This window comes from Ursus maritimus, unplaced genomic scaffold, assembly GCF_017311325.1.
Source record: "Ursus maritimus isolate PB19 unplaced genomic scaffold, ASM1731132v1 scaffold_1, whole genome shotgun sequence".
NCBI lineage: Eukaryota > Metazoa > Chordata > Mammalia > Carnivora > Ursidae > Ursus > Ursus maritimus.
Genome location: NW_024423343.1, coordinates 67388498 through 67408820, shown reverse-complemented (window position 1 = coordinate 67408820; position 20323 = coordinate 67388498). Strand labels below are relative to the sequence as shown.

General features: G+C 39.3%; 1 protein-coding gene across 1 annotated transcript in view; it reads right to left on the bottom strand.

Moving 5' to 3' along the window:
- Positions 1-20323, bottom strand: part of DPP4 (dipeptidyl peptidase 4) — a 77806-nt gene that overhangs the window by 40290 nt on the left and 17193 nt on the right. Inside the window, exons 3-10 of the mRNA XM_040644555.1 lie at positions 15332-15427; positions 14845-14936; positions 13418-13498; positions 7108-7160; positions 6919-6991; positions 5740-5860; positions 1604-1764; positions 15-127 (exon numbers count right to left, since the gene is read on the bottom strand). Of these exons, the coding sequence (XP_040500489.1) occupies positions 15-127; positions 1604-1764; positions 5740-5860; positions 6919-6991; positions 7108-7160; positions 13418-13498; positions 14845-14936; positions 15332-15427 (790 nt within the window). The remainder of the gene's footprint in view (positions 1-14; positions 128-1603; positions 1765-5739; positions 5861-6918; positions 6992-7107; positions 7161-13417; positions 13499-14844; positions 14937-15331; positions 15428-20323) is intronic.

Here is a 20323-nt window from a genome sequence, read left to right as displayed (position 1 = left end):
ATCAAGACTCTTACCCTATTGAAATAGCATCAGGAGGAGGGATTTCTACTGAAGTTGAGTTGGTGTTTGGGTTGAGATTGTCGGTTTTTACAACAAAGAACTTCACGGTTGGATTTACAGCTCCTGCCTAGGAAAAAACAATAACAGAATTGATATGGACAAAAAATATCACATCATTGCACAGGTTTAAAACTGCACGAAAGCATCCACATTACAGTGATAAAATTATAATCATGAGACATGTTTAAAAATTTTATATAGATAAATCTAATACAGATAGAATGAACATAAAAGAGAGTCATGAAATGCAACTTTTTCATGTTCAGGCAGAAACATATATACTGACAGCCCCAAAGACTCCTGTTTAAATCATGAATGTTCATAACTTCATGTGTTTTGTGCAAACAAGGATAAACTTTTAAAAAATCAATTCTATTATTTTGCAAATATGCTGACTCCAAAAGTCAAGAAGTCTAATGGCTGACAACTAGGAAGAATACCTTGGGTTCAGCCAAAGACACAACCCACGAGGAAAATGAGTTTACCTGAGCCGAGCGCCAATAATGCTAATTAGGAAGCCATCATTTGCACTTCAAATTCAAGTTCACCATGTTCAAGGTTTACAATCAATATGATGACAGAAATCTACAAAACTTTTTTATATATACACATAGATCTTCAATTGACAAATTAGTTGGAAATAATATATTTTTAGTGAGAGCATTTTATGGGTTTTTTTTTTTTTTTTTGCCAGTTTCACTCACCAAAAAATAACATTCCACTGAAAATACATCTCTATATTTAGTCTTGGATCTTTTTTTTTCTTTTAACTTCCTCTGTCTTCCTAAAATGGCAGCTCTTCATGAAGCAAATTGAGTGAGTTGGTAAAAATAAAAATCCCTTTTCCCAAGTTGCTTACAGCGAAAACATTCACTATTAGATTTTCCTATAGGTGATTCTGTGGCCGTTAATGTTATGATACTAGTGAAGAATCCTGGTTCCCTTCTAAATCCCCCTCTTCCTCAGCTTACACTGCTTAACAAAGCTGTTCAATTTTCATAAATATGCATACCGGACGGAGAGAACAGCCTTGCAAACGAAGATGTGAGACCATTATTCCAAACGCAGGACGTGTGAAATTCACATTAGTGCCAAATTTATACCAGAACCACTGAAACTAGTCACGTAGTGGTTAATTAGCAATATAACCTGATATATAACCGAGCTTTTCAACTTCATCCAGGGCAACTTCCAACTTCTACAAATAAGATAAGCTTGTGATTCAATGACAGCCTCTCTTTGCCTCCATTGAAACATTTTCATTCCCCCTACCTCTTTCAAAAGCATTTTCCCCATCTTTTTCGGCTTGTCATTCCTCAAAGTTTTTGGAGAAATTACAAAACCTTAAATCACANNNAATCATTCTCTTTCCTGGGATAATAAAAATACTTTAAAATTGCCAGATGCTGTTGACTTCAGCAAGAGTAATCACAGCAAGCTGTTGAAGAGAGACTGACAATATTTTCATTAGCAGGAAAGGATTAAATGAAACCATTCTCTTCCCATCAAATCACGGAACCACTACGTGAATAGGAGCACAGACCTTTGGGTATGGAATCCGCACAGTCTTCGGGTACTGCAGTGACTCGTCAGAGTAGAAGGAGTATTCAATAAGTGGGACTTCTGTGTCGTTAAATTGGGCATATGCTAAAAAAGTGCCTTTTGGAGACCACCACAGAGCAGAGTAGGCACTGAAGATTTCCTCTGAAAAAAGACATAAATTGTTCTGTTACAAGAAGTAGCTGATAAATTGGCTTTGGCATTCAAAATATTGTTCTCATTAGCTTTAGTAATTACAGTAGAGTTCAACTAATGAACCATTTTGCATTTGCTGGGCTTCCAAATTCAGAGTAATACAAATGAATAAAAATAAAATCTTCTAGGATAGATCTGGATTGTAAAAATAAGTAACCCGTTGGACCATTTTAGAATATTTTAGCACACAATATTTAATATAAGCTCTACATTTTTTTCTTTATCTTATAATCCTCTAAATTTATGCCGCAAAACATACTAAAAGTAAATTTCACACAAGGGGCTGATTCTCCTTTCTAATTTTCAAACAGTCAACATGCCAGCATACTCTCCCCAACTGGGCTCAGTCTGTACTGTGCCCACAGGGTACTGGTGGGTGGTGTGTGGCTCCAGACTATCAAACTAATATGGTGCCCACAGTTTACTACTCTTGGCACAAACAGGGTGTGGGAAGGACGAATTTAGAATGACAAGGAGCTCCATGAGACCCCTATTGGGAAACACCTCCTTCGCTTAGCCTAGAAACTAAAGACTCCGCCAGATTAACACACTCTGTTGGAGCACAGGGTTGGGTAAGGGAAGAGGGTCAAAGAGAGAGGCAAATGGAAGCAAAGGTCTTGCTCTCCAGAATGTTGTTGGACTCATTCTCATTATCTGGCAAATGTAGTTCTTCTCTATGTTTATTATGGAGTCTATTCCTGGGACTTCCAATCTCTGGCTCTTAAAATGCCAAAACCTCTTTGATGGGAGGTTCCGGTAGACTAGATGGAGACTCTGTCCTTTATGCCGATTTAATCTACAGATCTCATGTTCCGCTGTGGGTGTAAAAGTAAAAGCAAAAACACAGAAACTTGAGTCTTAGAATTAGGAAATCATCTGTCCCCATCACTTTTCTGATTCCTGAGGCCTCTTTACGGGTCTCTTCCAAACGCTTGTTTTTAATAATAATAATAATAAAATAATAATGGTAATAGTAGTGGTAGTAACAAGATCAACAATAACAATAATAACAAAATATAATAATAATTATCATAATGAGCAGCTATCATTTAAAGAGTAAACCATGCACTAGGCTTCATCTGCAACCAACATCTGTGATCTCCCGTAGTCCTCACAGTAGCTCATTGTGCAGATGAGAAAGGGGTGGGCAGGCTTAAAAAGAAGTCACTGCCCAGGGTCACATGGCCAATAATTGATTGACTCAAGAATGAATCCAGACTTGTCTGGTTTGAATCCATGCTTCTCACCTCCATGTTCTATGCCCTCCATGCCTATTTCAGCTCCTGTAGTAACAGAAAACCCGCTCGGTAAGGCAGCCTGCTCCCCGCTTATCTGTTTTCTACCTATGTCATTACGTTCCATTTATGTAGCAACTTAGAGTTTACAAAACACTTATCTAATTTAGTCTTCGCAAAGGTCCCTAGATGAGTCTAGTCATATCCCATTTTACAGAGGAGGCAACTGAGTGGCTTAGAGAGAGAGAATGAATTGCCAGAGACAAGACAAGCACACAGGCCTTGTGACTCCGAGTCAAGGGGTGTCTACCGAGAACTTCTTCAGATACCGAGTTGATGTCTCCTTCCTGTGGCTTCTACCCATTGGTTCTAGTCTAAGATCAAGATGCAATCACATAAAATGAATACAATTACAGCAAGGTTATGGTTTTTAAAATTGCTTTTAAGTACAGGTAGCAGGTGGTATTTATGTTTTGAATTGGTGGGTATTTGTAATACAGAATTTATTGTTCCGTACTGTGAAGTATTAAAACCATCATTATAAAACTACTTCTGGTCAAACTCAAAGTCCTGAGAATGAATAGTAGGGAGAAGGGAGAATAACAACGGAGGAAGACATTTCAAGTCCTTCCTGATACAAAGCTGGATGTGAGCACAAGCGTCTATGGCACCCCCTCCCCCACATTCTGAACCTCCCTCGCCATCCTGTGACACCTCCCGTCCAGCCACTCTGACCTTCCCCAGGGCTTAGTGCCCTCCCTTGCAGAGGTCACTCCATTCACTCTATGACAACTATCCATTGGCATCTTTGTCTCCTTCTCTGGGTTGAGTTCTCTGAGAGCAGCAGTTGGATAGCATCTGTCCCCGTGTCTCTACAACCTCACACAGCACCTCATGGTAGTTGGCACTCAGTGTGAATTGCCCCGAATTACCCACACCCCCACTGTTAGCACGATTACTATAGGGTAAGGAGTGCCCCATCTTCCAAACTTATTTCTTTCTCTATCCCTTTTCATCCTCGCTCTCAAAATTCCCATTCTCACCTCTGGGTTAGGTAAACTACACTCATACTTAAGGGTGAATGTCATGTGATTAACTTCGTACTAGGAGATAAAGTATTATTATTTTTACAAAAGAAGGCACCTGTTATCATGAAAGAAGACAAAGTGAAAACATCGAGACATTGAGAGAGAAGTTCATTTGGGAACCTGGGGCGGGGCAGGAGACATACGTCCCAGAGGGTAGGCTGCCCTGTGAGTGTCCCTCCATGATGTGGCACATGGCCCTGTCTGGACTTTGCAGCTTTGTTTCTCCTTTTACTTATGAACCTACAGATACTTAAAATGTACTCTTTCAGTCTTACACTCGACAAGTCTTCCTGGCTACAGTGGAGATGCGCCACGGGAGGGTGGATCTCATATGTGGAGAAGCAAGTATGGATCATTCCTAAGTATATAAAACCAATTATAGGAACTTCCCCATAGGAACCAAAGTCCTGTTTTTTGGAGACAGGCCCACACTGGAACTGGGAAGCCATTCTTCTGTTTGTCATCAACATGCAAAATGAGATCTTTCCAGCTATTATCTACCTGAGAAAGGACTAAGAGTGTTAGGTGTGTTCTTATCTTAGAGACGCTCAGATGTTTCGAGGACGGGTGGAGTTGCAGCTTTGGGGAGAAATTTATCCAGGTCACTTTGGGGGTCCTGCAGGTTGTGCTGTGCTGTCCAACAAGTGTTAAAGATGTTTCTCAATTGCTAAGTGACGAGTGCTAGTAAATTTCATTATAAATGATTTCTGGGCCATGGGGGATTTATCTTTCTTTTAAAGCAATTTTTGTTGCTGTTGTTGTTAAAATGTTAGCCATTTAATTGAACTTGACTTGAACTGGGTAAGAACCAAAATTAAGTCATGAAGAAAAACTTTTTTTTTTTTAACTATGAGGAAGAAATAAGAGGATGAAATAAAGATGAATACTTAATAAGCATTAGGCAACCTTGCAAACAGTCTGGAACAGCCTCAAACTGTCTTTTACCTTGGCAACTACAGATGTGCAAAATGTTTTTCTAATATTTTCTAATACTTTATCCTAAAAGACAGAATAATCCTTTTTAATATTTTTTTGTTCTGGGTGTTTTTTTTTTTAAACTGGTTTTTCCCCCAGAAACATTTCTAATTATTTTTTCCTTCTTTAAAAACAGGAAATTATGAATTGTCCAAGTTCAAATGAACACAGATCCTCTGTAAAACAGATGCTTTCTTCCCCCTCTATTCCCCAACCTCCAGACAATATTTTGTCAGCTCTTGGAATGCTGTGGGAGTATTTAGCTTTCCTTAGTAACTCTGGGTTAGGTAGGCCCAGTTAGAGAAACATCTGATGTTAATCTGGAAGCTTTTATGCCCCAGTAAAGCAGAAAAGCTACCTACACAGAAAGGCCTTTTGTAGGAGGAGACGGAAGACAATAGGGGCATTGAGAGACAATGAGGACACGGACACGGGAAACTAGCTACTGCTAAGAAATCCTTGTTCTGGGAGACACCTGGTATGGTAAGAGCTAGAGATTTGATGACATTTTTTAAAATGCCACTTATTTTGAATGGTATCAAATTTCTCCATTTTAAGAAAAATGCTTTACTATTAAAAAAAAAACTTCCAGATTTTCTAATTTGAAAAAGCTTTAAAGTCTCTACCTTCATAAACCCAGTCAGTTATTCCATTGGATATTACATTTTCTTTCCCGGTCCATGTGATCCTCTGACTTGATGAATTTGGTTCATTTTTAACATAAACATCATTGTTCCAAACGTATGCCTGGAAATATTGAAAAACAGATTGATAAGTAACAACCTGTTATAACATATCTTATCCTGGAGTTAAAAAATATCTATCGACTCTTTTATCCTCAAATAATATTGGTATGCAAATGTAATGATTACTTTGGGTTATTCAATTTGACTAAGAGAAAGTCATTTGCTACCCCCCTCGTATTTTATTTATTTATTTATTTATTTATTTATTTATTTATAAGATTTTTATTTATTTATTTGAGAAAGAGAGAGAGCGAGAGCACAAGCGGGGTAGGAGTAGAAGGAGAGGGAGAAGCAGGCTCCCCACCGAACAGGGAGTCCAATGAGGGGGCGGTGGTCACCTGCTCGACCTCAGGACCTTGGGATCAGGACCTAAGCCAAAGGCAGATGCTTAAAAGAATGAGCCACCCAGGCACCCCACCCCTCACATTTAAAAAATTGTAAGTATACAAGCTATAACCGCCAAATAATTCTAAAGACACTCAATATATTAAAAAGAAGCAGCTCACAAACACCACTATTCGGATGCCAGAGTGCCTGCAAAGACCCAGGAGCCTGACCACTTCTACAGAATAATGTGTGCCTCCCATTGCTTTCTGGGGGCGGTGAGTTGAGGGGGTGCATTCGATGTCGGGAGGGAGTATTCTGTCTACCAATGAACATCCCGTCTTCCTGTTCAGATTCTCTTGGGCTTCTGGCATTCTCCTAGCACTAAGAACATGGAGGTGTATCTAGAGTGACACAGAGAGGGTCACAGAACTAGCAGGAAGTAGGTACGCCCCCCAAAACAAGCAAACAACAACAAACTGAATACCACAGAAATGAGAATTTAAATGGACATTTTGTTCCAGGAAATAAAGAATTCCCCCGCAGTAGTTCAGAAACTTTCAGGAATCCTATTGACTTCGTTAGACAAGTAAAATGCTATTTTAGGCAGTAACATTATCTTGGCTAGTGAAGTATTTGCTTCCTGAGTGTCTGGTCTGTATCAGGGTATGTGGCTTCTGCATGTGATAGCTTTGAGCCATTATTTTTTTCTGACCACAGAAGAGACTCACTAACCAATTTATGACCCTCTGGTGACCATGTGATCCACTGTGTGTTGTTTGGAATTTTCTCTTCAGTAATCAGCCTCCTGAAAAAAAGATAAAAGGAAACATTACCAAATGAATAAATCACAGTGGGACTTTATTTTTTTTAAATGTTATTATACTAAAGAAGCTTAATAAATTTTATAAGGAAGTTACTGACCTGTTAGCTAAGTCATAGATGGCATATGAAGCCGTGTAAGAATGCCTCCATTGCTATAAAAGAAAACAGACATCTCAGTCTTCTGTGATTCTTGATAATTCGGCCACTTGCTATAGGAGTGCAAGATGAGATGTAAAGTAATATGACATTATATAATTCCCACATTTTTATCATGTCTTATAATTTCTATCTCAATCCCTAGAATTTTGGAATTAGGAAGAGATTCTTAGAGACCATCCAGTACAAATTCCTCTGGACCTCATCTGTAACCTAGCTCTAACATCACACCCTCCAAGGAAACTTCTCAGAATCATAGTGGGCTGATGTGTTGCTTCCTGGCAAACATCACTCCTAGCATTTACCATAGCATGGGAAGTCTACCTGTCTAAGAAAATACAGATTTTTTTCTTTTCAATCATCTTACTGACAAAATATTTAAAAGATCTATAATTCTATTGATGTGATGTGGAGAAATACTTACTTTCCTACTTTGAATCTGAAAATATAAAGTGCTACAGATTTTTTGAAAGCCACCTGGCAAAAAAAAAAAAAAAAAAAAAAAAAAGCCACCTGGCAATATATATTAACATTGAAATATATATACCATTGATATTTTAAACAGCCATCTCAAGAATCTAAAAAATGAAAAGCAAACCGAATCTAAATAAATGAGAAGAAAAGAAATAACAAAAGCAAAAGCAGTAATTAAATAGAAAATGCGCAATAAAGAAAAATTAACAAAGCCCCAAACTTGTTCTTTGAAAAGATGAATAAAATTGCTAATACAGTAAGAGTGAGGAGAAAAAAAGTATGAATGACCAATATCAGAAATGAAAAATGGGATTAAAAGTTTTTAAGACCCTATGACAAACATTGTTTGGCCAATAAATTTAAAAGTTTAAAAAGGGACAAATTCTTTGGAAAACAAGTTATCAAAACTGAGACAAGAAAAAATGGAAAATCGTATAGTCTTATATCTAAAAAACACATTGAATCAATAAATAAAAACATTTGCACAAACAAAACTCCAAACCCAAATAACTTTAGCAGCAAACTCCTTGTTATTTAACCAAATGAACTAAAAACTTACACATACAAAAACGCTCTATACAAATTTTTAGTTTTATTCTTAACTGCCAAAACTTAGAAGAACCACGATAACCTTCAATAAGTGATGGCTAAACGAACTGTGGTCCATCCAGACATTGGAATATTATTTAGCCATAAAAAGAAATGAGCTCTCACATCAGAAAAAGACATGGAGGAACCTCACATGCATATTTCTACGTGAGAGAAGCCCGTCTGAAAAGGCTACAGACTATATGATTCCAACCATATGACATTTTGGAAAAGGCAAAATTATGGAGACAGTCAAAAGATCAGTTGTTGCAGAGGATTTTTACGAAGTGAAAATAATCTCTATGATACCAGAATGGTGGATATATGTCATTATACATGATAGATTTGCCCAAATGCACAGAATGTACAACATAAAGAATGAACCCTAGTGAAAACTATGGACTTGAGTTAGTAATAATGTAACAGTAATGGCTCATCAATTGTAACAAATGTACCATACTAATGCAGAATGTTAATGATAGGGGAAACTGAGACAGAAGTGGGAGGGGTGACGAGGGAGTATATGGGGACTCTGTATTTTCCACTCATATCCTGTAAATCTAAAGCTGTTCTAAAAAGAATTAAGTCTATTAATTTAAAAATACATGAATTCTAGCTATGCCAGATAACTTGGAAGAAGTTCCACACGGAATCATTGAGAAATGCAAGTTACAGAAAAGTATGGAAAATAGGATTTTATTTTTTATAGAATAAGCAATGACTAAAAGAATATCTATCTTCATAGAATTATTTGAATAAGGGGGAAAATATAAAATATGGAGATATGTATACTAGGTTTTTAACATGTGATACCTGGGTAAATGGTAGAGGGGAGGTGAGGAGTAGGGAGCCAGGCATAAGAGGAAAAAAAGATAAGGCTGAAGATTATGTATTATATATATAATTATATATTATATATTATGTATATATTATATATACGTATGTATGTATACACACAGATTTGCATTTATGAAAAATTTTGTTTATATGTGGATGCATTTATACATTAAAGATACTTTAAAAGAAATTACATGTCTTTATGTCTGTCTTCTCTACCATAACCTTAGATGTAAGAAATTGTGTCTTATTCATCTTTACATCTCTGGAGTCTTGTCTAGTGCAAGCCTCATAGTGTCTGTTCAAGAAATAAAACAAACTAACGCAAAAATCCAATTTTACCCATGGCAATGAAGTAGATGAAATGGGTAGCCCAAGCAGACCCAGTTTGTATAAGATAGAGCTGAGACAGAAGCCAGAGGTTCTAACCTTGAAGACTATTTCCCACTTATCATTTATCATCCTCCTATCCTCTCATGTCAACAATTATGTATTAAGTCCTTACTTTTTGCAAGTCATACATTTTTTTAAAATCCTGGATTGTTTTGACACAATCCACGCTTGTTTCTGGGAAACCTCTGAATGCTCTACTTGTAAGAGCCGAAAGGTGTGTTACAGGCTAAAAATATTAAGAGGTTTAAGAAGGTTTGAGATCACTCAGGATGACAGATCCATCATGAGCTGCAAAAGGAAACCCCAAATGCTTGGTATGTTCACTTCATCTTTTGAAACAGACTCATCCATCTATTTAGGTTAGAAACTTTGGCAACTATCCTCTGTCAGGCATTACTGATAAGACAGGCTCACTCTCCTTGAGGAGCTCATAGTTGAATGGAGATAAGGGCAAGTAAATACAAGAAAAGAATCTCAAGTCATATAACAGAGGTAGGTGGGGAGAGGCAGGAGTCATAAATTAGGCCTTGGGGAGGGAGAAAGGTCTATGGAAAAGTTGAGTGTTAGATTCAGTCTCAAAGCAGAGAACTGCCACATGGGGAAGGGGTTAAAAAAGCATCATAGCAGAGAGACGTTGAAGCACAAGTTGGGAAAGATTATGTTTAAGCTTTGGAGTCTTCTAACCTGGATTCAAGCCTGGCTAATCACTGAATGTTGCCCGCCCTCCACCATTCATACGTTGAAATCCTCACCCCCAATGTGATGATACTGGAGGTGGAGACTTTGGGAGGTAACTAGCTCATGAGGGTGGGGCTCTCATGATTGGGATTAGTTCCTTTACAAAAGAGACTCCAAAAATACTCCATGCCCCCTCCTCCATTTGAGGACATGGAGAACACGGTCAACTATGTTCCATGAAGCGGGATGTCACCAGACCCTGAATGTGCTAGCACCTTTGCCTTGGACTTCTTTCTCAGCTCCCAGAACTATGAGAAGTAAATGTGTTATTAACCCACCCAGTCTATGGTACTCTGTTATAACAGCTTAAATGGACCAAGACAAGTCTCCACTGCGTAATACAAGTTTCTTTCTAAGCTTCAATTTTCTCTCTGGGAAAATGGGGCTGATGTCAGCAACGATCTCATGTGAGGTTCATGAGAATACATGTGAAGTGCTGAGCAGGGCCCTAGAACATTGTCAACATGTCATAGTTGATGCAACTATTATCTCTGGAGCACTCGGCAGTGAATGGAGATGCTGGGGGGACATCCATACCAGGCGAATGTATGCTGGTTGTTCATGTTTTCACTCACTCGCTCTCTTGTTTGTAGCCACAACATAGAAGTAATATCGCTCTTTCTGAACGCACGAATTCTGTCATGGAAAAGCCATGGAGTAGAATCTAAAGAACTTTGCACAGCAGACCTCCAAGAAAATAGAATAAAACTACTTTCCTTTGTTTTGGATACGTTTATTGAGCACTGATTAGTCAACTGGCATATTGTCAGCGTGTGATAGATGATGTGACTATGATTAATTCTGGAGCATTAGGCAATGAGTAGAAATTATTGGAAGTTGCACAGGTATGCTGTACAGAAAATTCTATTGGATTCTTTAAGAAGTGAAACAGGAGATAGAGTGCTCTACTTTGAATAATCTTACAATTTAGCACTCTGCAATAGAAGGTATGAAGAGAGTAAAATAAGCCAATGTGACAGAGTGAATGGTGGAGTGCGGGAGAACAGAGCAGCAGGGGCAAAGTTAGGTAAAGCAATCCTAGAAAGCCTGGACCTGAATTACTGAAAAAGGATTGCTGTATGATAATCAGGGGAAGGAGGTTCCAGAAGGAAACAATAAGAAAATACTTTGGCCCTTAGATGGGAATGAATCATGCTTGAGAGAACTAAAGAGTGGTGCCCCTAAAGGTTTTTGGATCACTGAATCACCTGGGAGCCCTTAAATCTATCCATGCCTGCCCCCCACCGCCCCCATCACTGTGATGAACTAGTTGGTGTGGGGTAGGCTGCAGGCATCTGCATTTTTAAAAACCTCCATAGGTGATTGGAAGGTTCAGGCAGGGGTGAGAAGCACTGGCCAAGCACGGTGAGTCCAGAGAGGGTAACAGATGATGGGTTAGCAGGGGCAGACTGAGGTCCAATCACATAGGCTTCTGAGGGTGCTGTGGTTAGAGTTTGTGTTTTATTCTGAAAGTGATGGGAAACCCCTGATCATGAGGGGTTAGGCATAATCATGACATAATTTAACTTAGGTTTTAAAAAGGGCACTGTAGGTACAGCCTGAAAAGCACGGATGGCAGTGGGATGACGGAATAGCATGAAAATAGCAAAAGCAGTTAAATGCACATGGAAACTCCAGGGACACCACAGATACAAATTACCGATGATGGCTGTCCAACTAAGGTCTACCGGTGAAATACATCCATTTGTATACATCAGATGGTACTTACTGAACTTGGCCAAATAACAAAGTGAGCTGGTATTTACCTTTCTGTTTCTACCTTAACCTCATCATTTGTATATGTTTGTCTTGAACATGGGCAATTGTAATTCAGTGGTTCTCAACCCTGCTTGCTCATTCAAATAATCTACCCGTTTAAAAAATGATGTCAGCTTCACTCCAGAGGCTATAATTTATTAATCTGGGGATTGGACCTGGCCACTGGGAATTTTTAAAAGCTAATCAAGTGATTTTAATCTCGAGACAGCAGTAAAAACCACTGAATTAAATAAACAATCCATTAATTGGGAACAGATGTGTTAAACTTGGCCTAGGATGCTGATTGGCTCCTAGCTGATAGGTTTAGAGTCAGAGAGTCTTCATGTCCGGAAATGGAGCTAGACACAGTGAGTCCAGGGTAAATATTATGATTGAAAGTCACCACATTGAAATGGGAAATGGAGTAGGAGATGGTTGGCTTGGCCTGAGTATAGAAGTGTTGGGGTGTGAGATAAGGCCCCCCTCAGTATTTATTATTTATTCTAGAATAAAAAGGCAGAGGTGGGGATCTCCAGTTTTATATTTTGTTTTCAAAGCAGAATATCCCTACAGGGTTTTAATGTTTCTACAAGTCTCAAAACTTCCTGTACTTGACAACTGTTGTCAAATGCAGGAATAACTAAAAAGCTACTGTGAAAGCTACTGGCGTATTGCAGCCAGCCTAACCATGAAGAGGATATGTGATTAAGCTTTCCTGAGGTGTGAGAATCTGGTGTTGGGCTGAGGCTCCCCCTTGAGAATGGTTTGTATATGGTGGGACCCAAAGGCTGTGAGGTGGTCTGAGTCACCTTGCCGAGTCTCTTCTGCAGGATAGGAAGTGTAACTCTTTTTAAGGCAAAGACTTCTTGAGAGTTTTACTGTATGTAAAGCTGAGACAAAGGAAATAAGGGGTTCTGTTACAGGCTGTGCAAGTCAGACATATAAGCTTGTTTTTAAATTATAAGTTGTCTTTCATTACCTTACATTTTTAGCATCTATAATATATTACTTATACTTTTTAGCATTTGAAAACACTAAAAATGAATTTCTTTTAAAACAGTTGTTGGACTTACCTTTTATGAATGAGAATGGCTATTTCTCCTTTTGATGCTGAATTAATGAGTTTTTAGTGCCTATTATATTACTTAGGTGTCAATCTTTTTTCTTTTTTAATTTAAATTTTGTTAGTTAGCATACAGTGCAATACTGGTTCCTGGAGTAGAATTCAGTGGTTCATCACCTCATGCAGCACCCAGTGCTCATCACAATTGCCTCCCTAATGACCATCCCCGATCTAGTCCATCCCCTACCCACCTCCCTCCATCAACCCTCAGCTTGTTCTGTGTTGTTAACAGTCACTTGTACTTGGGTGTCAATCTTAAATATTCAGGGACTTGAAATCAGTTATAAAATAACATACTCATAGGATTCTTTAAATGTCACAGTAAGACCGCATTTCTTTTACCTTCACATAGTTGTACTCAAAGAGAATAAACTGTCCATCAGGAGATACCGAATAATCATTTATAGAATGTTCAAACTCCTCCTGTCAAGCAAGTTGAAAAAAAGAACAATTGAACAATTTCATGTAACGATCATTACTGAGCACTAACTATGTAGCAGGTGTGGTTCTAGACAGACATGTGGCTCATGCCTTGGGAGCTCCCAGAAACGGCACATTCCCCCGCACAAATGAGTGTGATGCAAGGTGTATGATGGTCGGGGTTAGAGACCCAGGGGGGAAGAATTAAATCTAACCAAGGGAAGACAGCCATGAGGGTAGGCATCAAGAAGAGAGAGAGAAATTTCCCAGGAGGAGGAAGAGCAGGAGCAAAACACCAGATGTAGGGAAGGGCATGCATATTAAGACCACCCAGAGGTTAGGCGTAACCTGAGTACAGTACAGGGTACATCAGACAACGTGTAAGGTGAGAGGACATAAAATTAGAAAAATAGCTGGGACTGAAAATGTAAGAAGTAGAACTGTGAACCACTTTTTGTACATGGATGTAATAGAATCTTTTCTGTCTTTACAAAGACGCTCTTGGACATGGTGGCCGGCATGAGATGAGAGGGGTTGCATCAGCCCTGGACTTGGGCAATGCAGTGGTCTCATCTACAGAATGGAGATAGGGACACAAGTACTAGAGTACTAAAGTACTAACACAGATTAAAAAGGTCTTGAACCAGGACTCTACCGTGGACATAGAAATCCAAGGGACACTTGACACTGCCGAGGGAGAAGTGAGAGGGTTTGCTGAATAGCTAAATATGAGCATGGCAGAGGCATCAAAGAGGATTCTCAGGATTCAAGTAGAAGTTCACCTTTTAGTCTAAGTGACTTGGAGGGGAGCATAATTTACCAAGACTGGGAACTCAGGAAGAGGAATAGGGTGCTTTCAGTGTGCTAGGAGAGGGAAGGGGAAATCGCTAGTTGAGCTTGGGATACTGTGTTTAAAATACCTGCAGGCCACAGGTGGGCAGGAGCAAGCAAGCGATTAGAAATAGAGATTTCGATCTTGGCAGGAGGTTAGTGTTGAAAGTGTGCGTTTGAGAATCAGGGCCAGACAGGAGAGCTCTGTTGCTGTGGAGGTGCATGAAATTCACTGAAGGAGGGCAGGCAAACTGCAGAGAGAGGCCAGCAAGGCAAGACAGAGCCCTGACGGGCACTTACGCTTAGGAGTATGGGCAGAGGAGGAGGAATCGTCAAGGGAGACTAAAAGGTAGCCAAGGCAGGGAGCATTCCAAGAAGGAGAGAAAGATCCACTGTGCCATATGCTGCAGAGAGAGTTCAACAGGATGAGAAATGATAGTACTCATGATTTGAAAGGTTATGAAAAAAAATCCTCAGAATTTCCTTAAAGTATAAATGAATTATGCAATCAAACATACAAATGTACTGTTTTCCAAGAAAATGGAGCTGTTTCCGTATTCAGCATTGAATAGCAAGATATTATTTTCTTGTTTGTAGAGGTATTCCTGATCTAAAGAAAGAAAATGGCTGGATCAGTATTTCAAGTTGCAGTTAAAAAATCTTCTTAAGCTAAAAATGATACAGAAAAAAAACTTAGGGTTTAAGCTCACACAAGTACTAAATAAGCATTTCTAAGTTGGAAAAACATTAAGTGATGAATATTACACTAGTATGCATTCATCTTCCCATCATTGTCAGAGTTTCAATTCACTTTTAACTTTTTATAGTCCGTAACAAAGAAATACCAAGGTTTATTTCCCTTTGTACCTGTAAGTAGAGAAAAACACTCTCCCGTATGGTTTAACAAAGCAAGAATATCTTCTCAGGGCCACGAAAGCGTCCCACAACCTAATTAGAAGGCGGACAAGCATAAAAAATCTGTCCCCTCCCCAAAGAAGTCCTTACCTGAAATCCAACGCAAGGAGTAGAATTTCAGCCTAAAAGTGTTTTTTAAATAATCAGTCAGAGTGTAAGTTCTACGAGTGTCAGCTGCAGCATCATCTGTTGATTAAAAAAAAAAAGAGCCAAATGTTCAGTAAAATGGAATAACCTAAGTTTGGGATAAAATAAACAAATGCATCACTGCAATATACACTGGCCACAAAATACAGGAATTGCACTCACAAAATGCACAGCATATTCTGAAAGATTTCAGGCTGGCTGGCTGGAGTGGAAATGCACGTAACCGTGAGAGCGTATGTGATGCTGTGGCTCCCTGAGCTATGTCAGTGCCTGTATTAGCGCGCTTCCTTACGAGGGTCTAGAGCTGCAAAATCCAATGGACATAGTAATGGGAGTCCATCTTCTAGTAGCCATATTTAAAGATTTGTAAGGTGAAAATAATTTTAGGAGCATATTTTATTTAGCCCAATATATTCAAAATATTCTCATTTCAACATGGAATCAATATTTAAATTTTATTAATGAGATCTTTCACATTCTTTGAAATCCAGTATGTCGTCTATGATTACAGCATGTCCCAATTTGACTAGGCACGCTCCTGGTCAGTAGCCGTAGTAGATGGCACAAGGCTAGGCTGTCCTTCTCTGAGGCCTGAAGTTTCATTTCCAAGCTCTCTTGCTTTGCACGGACCTTTAAGACACGGTGATCGCATAATTCATTGATCTTTGTTTCTATGGTGACCTTTCCCTGAACTAGGGGGAGGTTTTTATGAAACCCTCCTGTGGATTCAGTGACACCTCACTTCTCCTAACCTCTGACCATTCATTTTCCTTCTCCTCCTTTGACTTTATTTTTCTCTATCGACCTTCAAGGCAGAAATGCCCTGATATATAATCTTCAGCTTTTTGCTCTTTTCTCTCTCCATTTTTCCTTCTAGAGGATTCTAGAGAATGTGACTTCCTGGGCTTCAGGCATATTTTCTATTTAAATACATGACAAAACCTATACTCATTATCTTAGCCTTCCACACCCCAAACTCACATTTCTAGGGCTGTGTTGGGCCTTCTCAGTTGACTTGTCCCACACTAACCCTAGACTTACCTTGCCTAAAATAATTTTCCCTAGGGAATTTGTGTGGTTTTAGCTTCTGTTACTGGAAACCCATATTCAAAGTCCGAAAATCATTTTTGATGTCTCCCTCTCTTACTACCACCTGCATCTAATTAACCCTGTTGAGTCTTCCTGTGAAATCCTAGTATCTCCCCAGTCCAATCCTTCCTCTGCACCACCCCTGGAATGATTTTTCCAAAACGCCACTTTCATCCCGGTGACCTTTTCCTCAAAATCCTCCCCTGATTCACCGTTGTGTATGGAAAGATTCCAACTCCTTAGCGTGACGCTGGTGGCCTCCACAGTCTGGCATGAGACTCTCCAGGCTCATTTCCACTCACTCCGTGCATGAACCCCCTACCCTACTCACATGATTGCCTACGGACCCAGTAAGCCTTCTTTGGCTTTTCTGCCTTTGCTCCTTGTCCTAAGCCTCTTCCCAGCGGCATCTCCAACTGCTTCCCGGGCTGTCACAGTCCTCCACCCCCAACTCCCTCCTCTCTCATCAAGACTTCTGTGCTGCCTCCTCTGACTTTTGCCCCCACACTACTCATTTGGCTTTTGTAACTAATAACTTCTGTTGACAACTATTTCTCCATGCCCACCAGTGTGCTGGACTGAGCGAGGCCGCATATTCATTGAAGAAAGGGCCTTGGGTTATGTGTTTATTTCTTTTTCAAGAACTTAGTACCTAGCAGAGTTCTATGCCACAGTAGGCACACACGGCTTTCCTTGATAATGTAGGATATCATTCTACAAGCCTAATGAAGCCAATGTGATTCCCCAGTCACAGAGCCTTCACTGACAACAAACAGCCCAGACAGTTTTTCCATATACTCGATTCTTTCCACATACTCGCAAACATGCACTCACCAAATCAGGCACTATCGTGACTTTTCTATAACGGTTCTTACTCTTCTGGGGATTGAAAAGCCAGTAGCAGCTTCTCTTGTTAATTTTTTACGGTCTGTGGAAAGGTAATTCTCTCACAGGAAATGCTCTTTCAAAAGATGTTCTCAAGATTTTATTTCTTTGGATCTTATCTGATAACATAGCCTTGGTTCTGCCTACAAAACTTTCAGTTTCAATAGATAAAAGTGTCATACTTTATTTATTGATTTTGTTTAAGCCTAGTTTGCTAAATAAGTTAAAGATTTTTTTTTTAAAAAACTGTTTTTTTTTTGTTTTTTTTTTTGTTTTTTTTTAATGTGGGCCTGCATTTCACCCTGGAAAATTAGCAAGGTATTTGTATTTGTTAGCAGAGATAGAACAAATGGGCAAAACCAGCCCTTGAACTTGCCAACTTTCAAACAAGAAGTAAAGCCTTGTGCTATACAAAATATTTGAAGCCCTACAGATCTGTAGATTTATTCACTAAATACCCTCAATTGTTTGTATTCATCCAATTGTTCTTTGATACATCAAATAGCTATAAAGTAAGGACTATTTGAAAAATACTGTTGAGGATATATACCTTGCTATCAAGAGCTATTAGTCTAAAATGGACACAAAAGACATTCCAAAATTAGTACAAGTCAAGGTATAAATGGTTATAGACATTCACAGGCCTATATTACCTGCTGATATAGATGTCTAGATAGACCTATTGATGGAGAACAATTTATACATTTACACGCACGCACATTTACATTGCAATGAACTAAATGTTTGTGTCTGCCAAAATTAAATGTTGAAATTCTAACCCATAATGCGATGGTATTAGGAGATGAAGCTTTGGGAGGTGATTAGGTCATGGGTGTAGGGCACTCATGAATGAAACTAGTACCCTTATAAACTAGTGCCCAGTAGGTTCTCTTGTCCCTTCCATGCAAGGACACAGGACACGGGCCCTCACTACAGCAGACACATAATCTGCCAGTGCCTGAGACTTCCCGGCCTCCAAAACCGTGAGAAATAAACATTGTTTAAGCCACCCAGTCTGTGGTGTTTCTGTGAACAACTTAAAACGTGTATATCTAATAAAACAGACATATCAACTTAGAACATCTTTCACTGCCTCTTGATTTTGTAAGGAGAAAATTAACCAAGTACTTAGATGACGTGCAGTGTTATCTCATTTAAATGCTATCACATATAAGGATGTTTGCCTGGGTTTTTTAGGATAAGACACTTAAATCTGGAATATTAAAATCATTGAGGCAAAATTCCCTGAGACGTCACCTGCTGCCCAGGGCGCCACCCTTCACATTCATGACGCATGACTCACTGAGCACTTAACCTCTGCCCTGTCTCAGACAATGCTGAACTCATTCTCTCCTCAGGCCGCAGCATTCCTAGACCCATCATGTCTACCATGTTTAGCCTCCTACCATGTTTGCTCATCATGGGCCCAGGAAGATTTTAAGCCATCTGCTGATTTCCCAGATATCGATACTGTTGCTACACTCTGCTATGGCCCAGGACATCTGTGAGGGCTCGGGGCCACCTCTGGTTTGTGTCAGGCTCTCTTAGCCACTGAAAGATGACAATGTGAGCTCCTTTCCACATCCTGGCTACCCAGTCCCAGAACGGCGCTGCTGGATTGGAGCAAATCAAGCAACAAATGTTCCTTGTTTTTTGCCTTGCCATTCGATAAGCAGCGCACATTGGAAGATCTGTTTGAAACATCTAGATAAGCGAGTTCTGTAAAACGTGAGTGCCAAGTCCAGGTTTTGACCTTTAGCAAGTTCCCAGTTTGTTGCCAAGTTACAACCTATTCTGTCAAACACTTACAGGACACGCTCGTGTTTCTTTTCCCTGTCTCCTTGCTCCCTGACAGGGCACTGCTGCAGCAACAGATGAAGGTCTTTGGCTGCTTGTGTGGTTTTCCTGGTGGGCCTGGGACATGTCGTTCATTTGACTTATCGGTTCAAAGCATTGTGCTAGCCAAGTAAAGCGGTTAATCATATGCTACCCATCAGCTTTTATAGAAACTCTTAGATTCACGTTTTCTTGAATTTCAAAATAAAAAAAAAAAGGTTAACAATTTTAGATTTCACTTTTTTGGTGAGAACAGCTATTGGGTTGGACCATACGAAAATGTCATTTTTATCAGCCAAAAATGGGAGAATAACAGTATTTAAAATGATTCAACCGAATCATAAATTCTCATCGAAGTGTATGGTATCTCAGTGCATTCTTGTGGTAGGACCAAATTCACTTCTGAATAAAAGTACTTCCAAAATGACAAGATCCAAGTAACGACGTAGTATAGTTCCACAGAATCACCTTGCCTTGACCACTTGTTACTTTACGATGACAGAATATTTTGAATTATTTTGTATGCATTAATAAGAAACTTTTTTGTACGTATTGGGTTATGATATATAATATTTCTACTTCACAAAGATAAATTGTTTTGGTAAATAAGTGGCTAATGAAATGCAACTAAAAAGAAATGTGCTCTTTACGGCTCATAAACTTATTAAGTTGTTAAACACTGGGAAAAGCTATCTGGTTATAGAGTTCTTGCGTTCCATATGGTAATCAGTTAACATTTTGTATTGATGCTAAAGAAATGAAATGAGTATTGCTTCAGAATTTGCCACAGCAAAATAGCAGCCTTGACATAGGGACAGAGGAAGCAAAGTCAAGAAGGCAGAAGAAGAAATTGACCAGAAGGCGGTTCATACCCTGTATTACCCAGTAGCATACGCAGGCAGGCTACCACCCATCTGAACTGATCCAACAAATACCAATGAAGTGTTGGGTCCCCGGTGACTTTGAAATCAGAGAGCCTGGATTTCAGCCTAGGTCTAATTCTTGCGCTGAGGCCTTGGGAAAATTACTTATTCTTTCAAAACCTCAACTTTTTAATCTATAAAACCAGAATATAGCATTTTGTAGCCCATGGGGAATTGCTATGGTTAAGTGGGATAATGGATA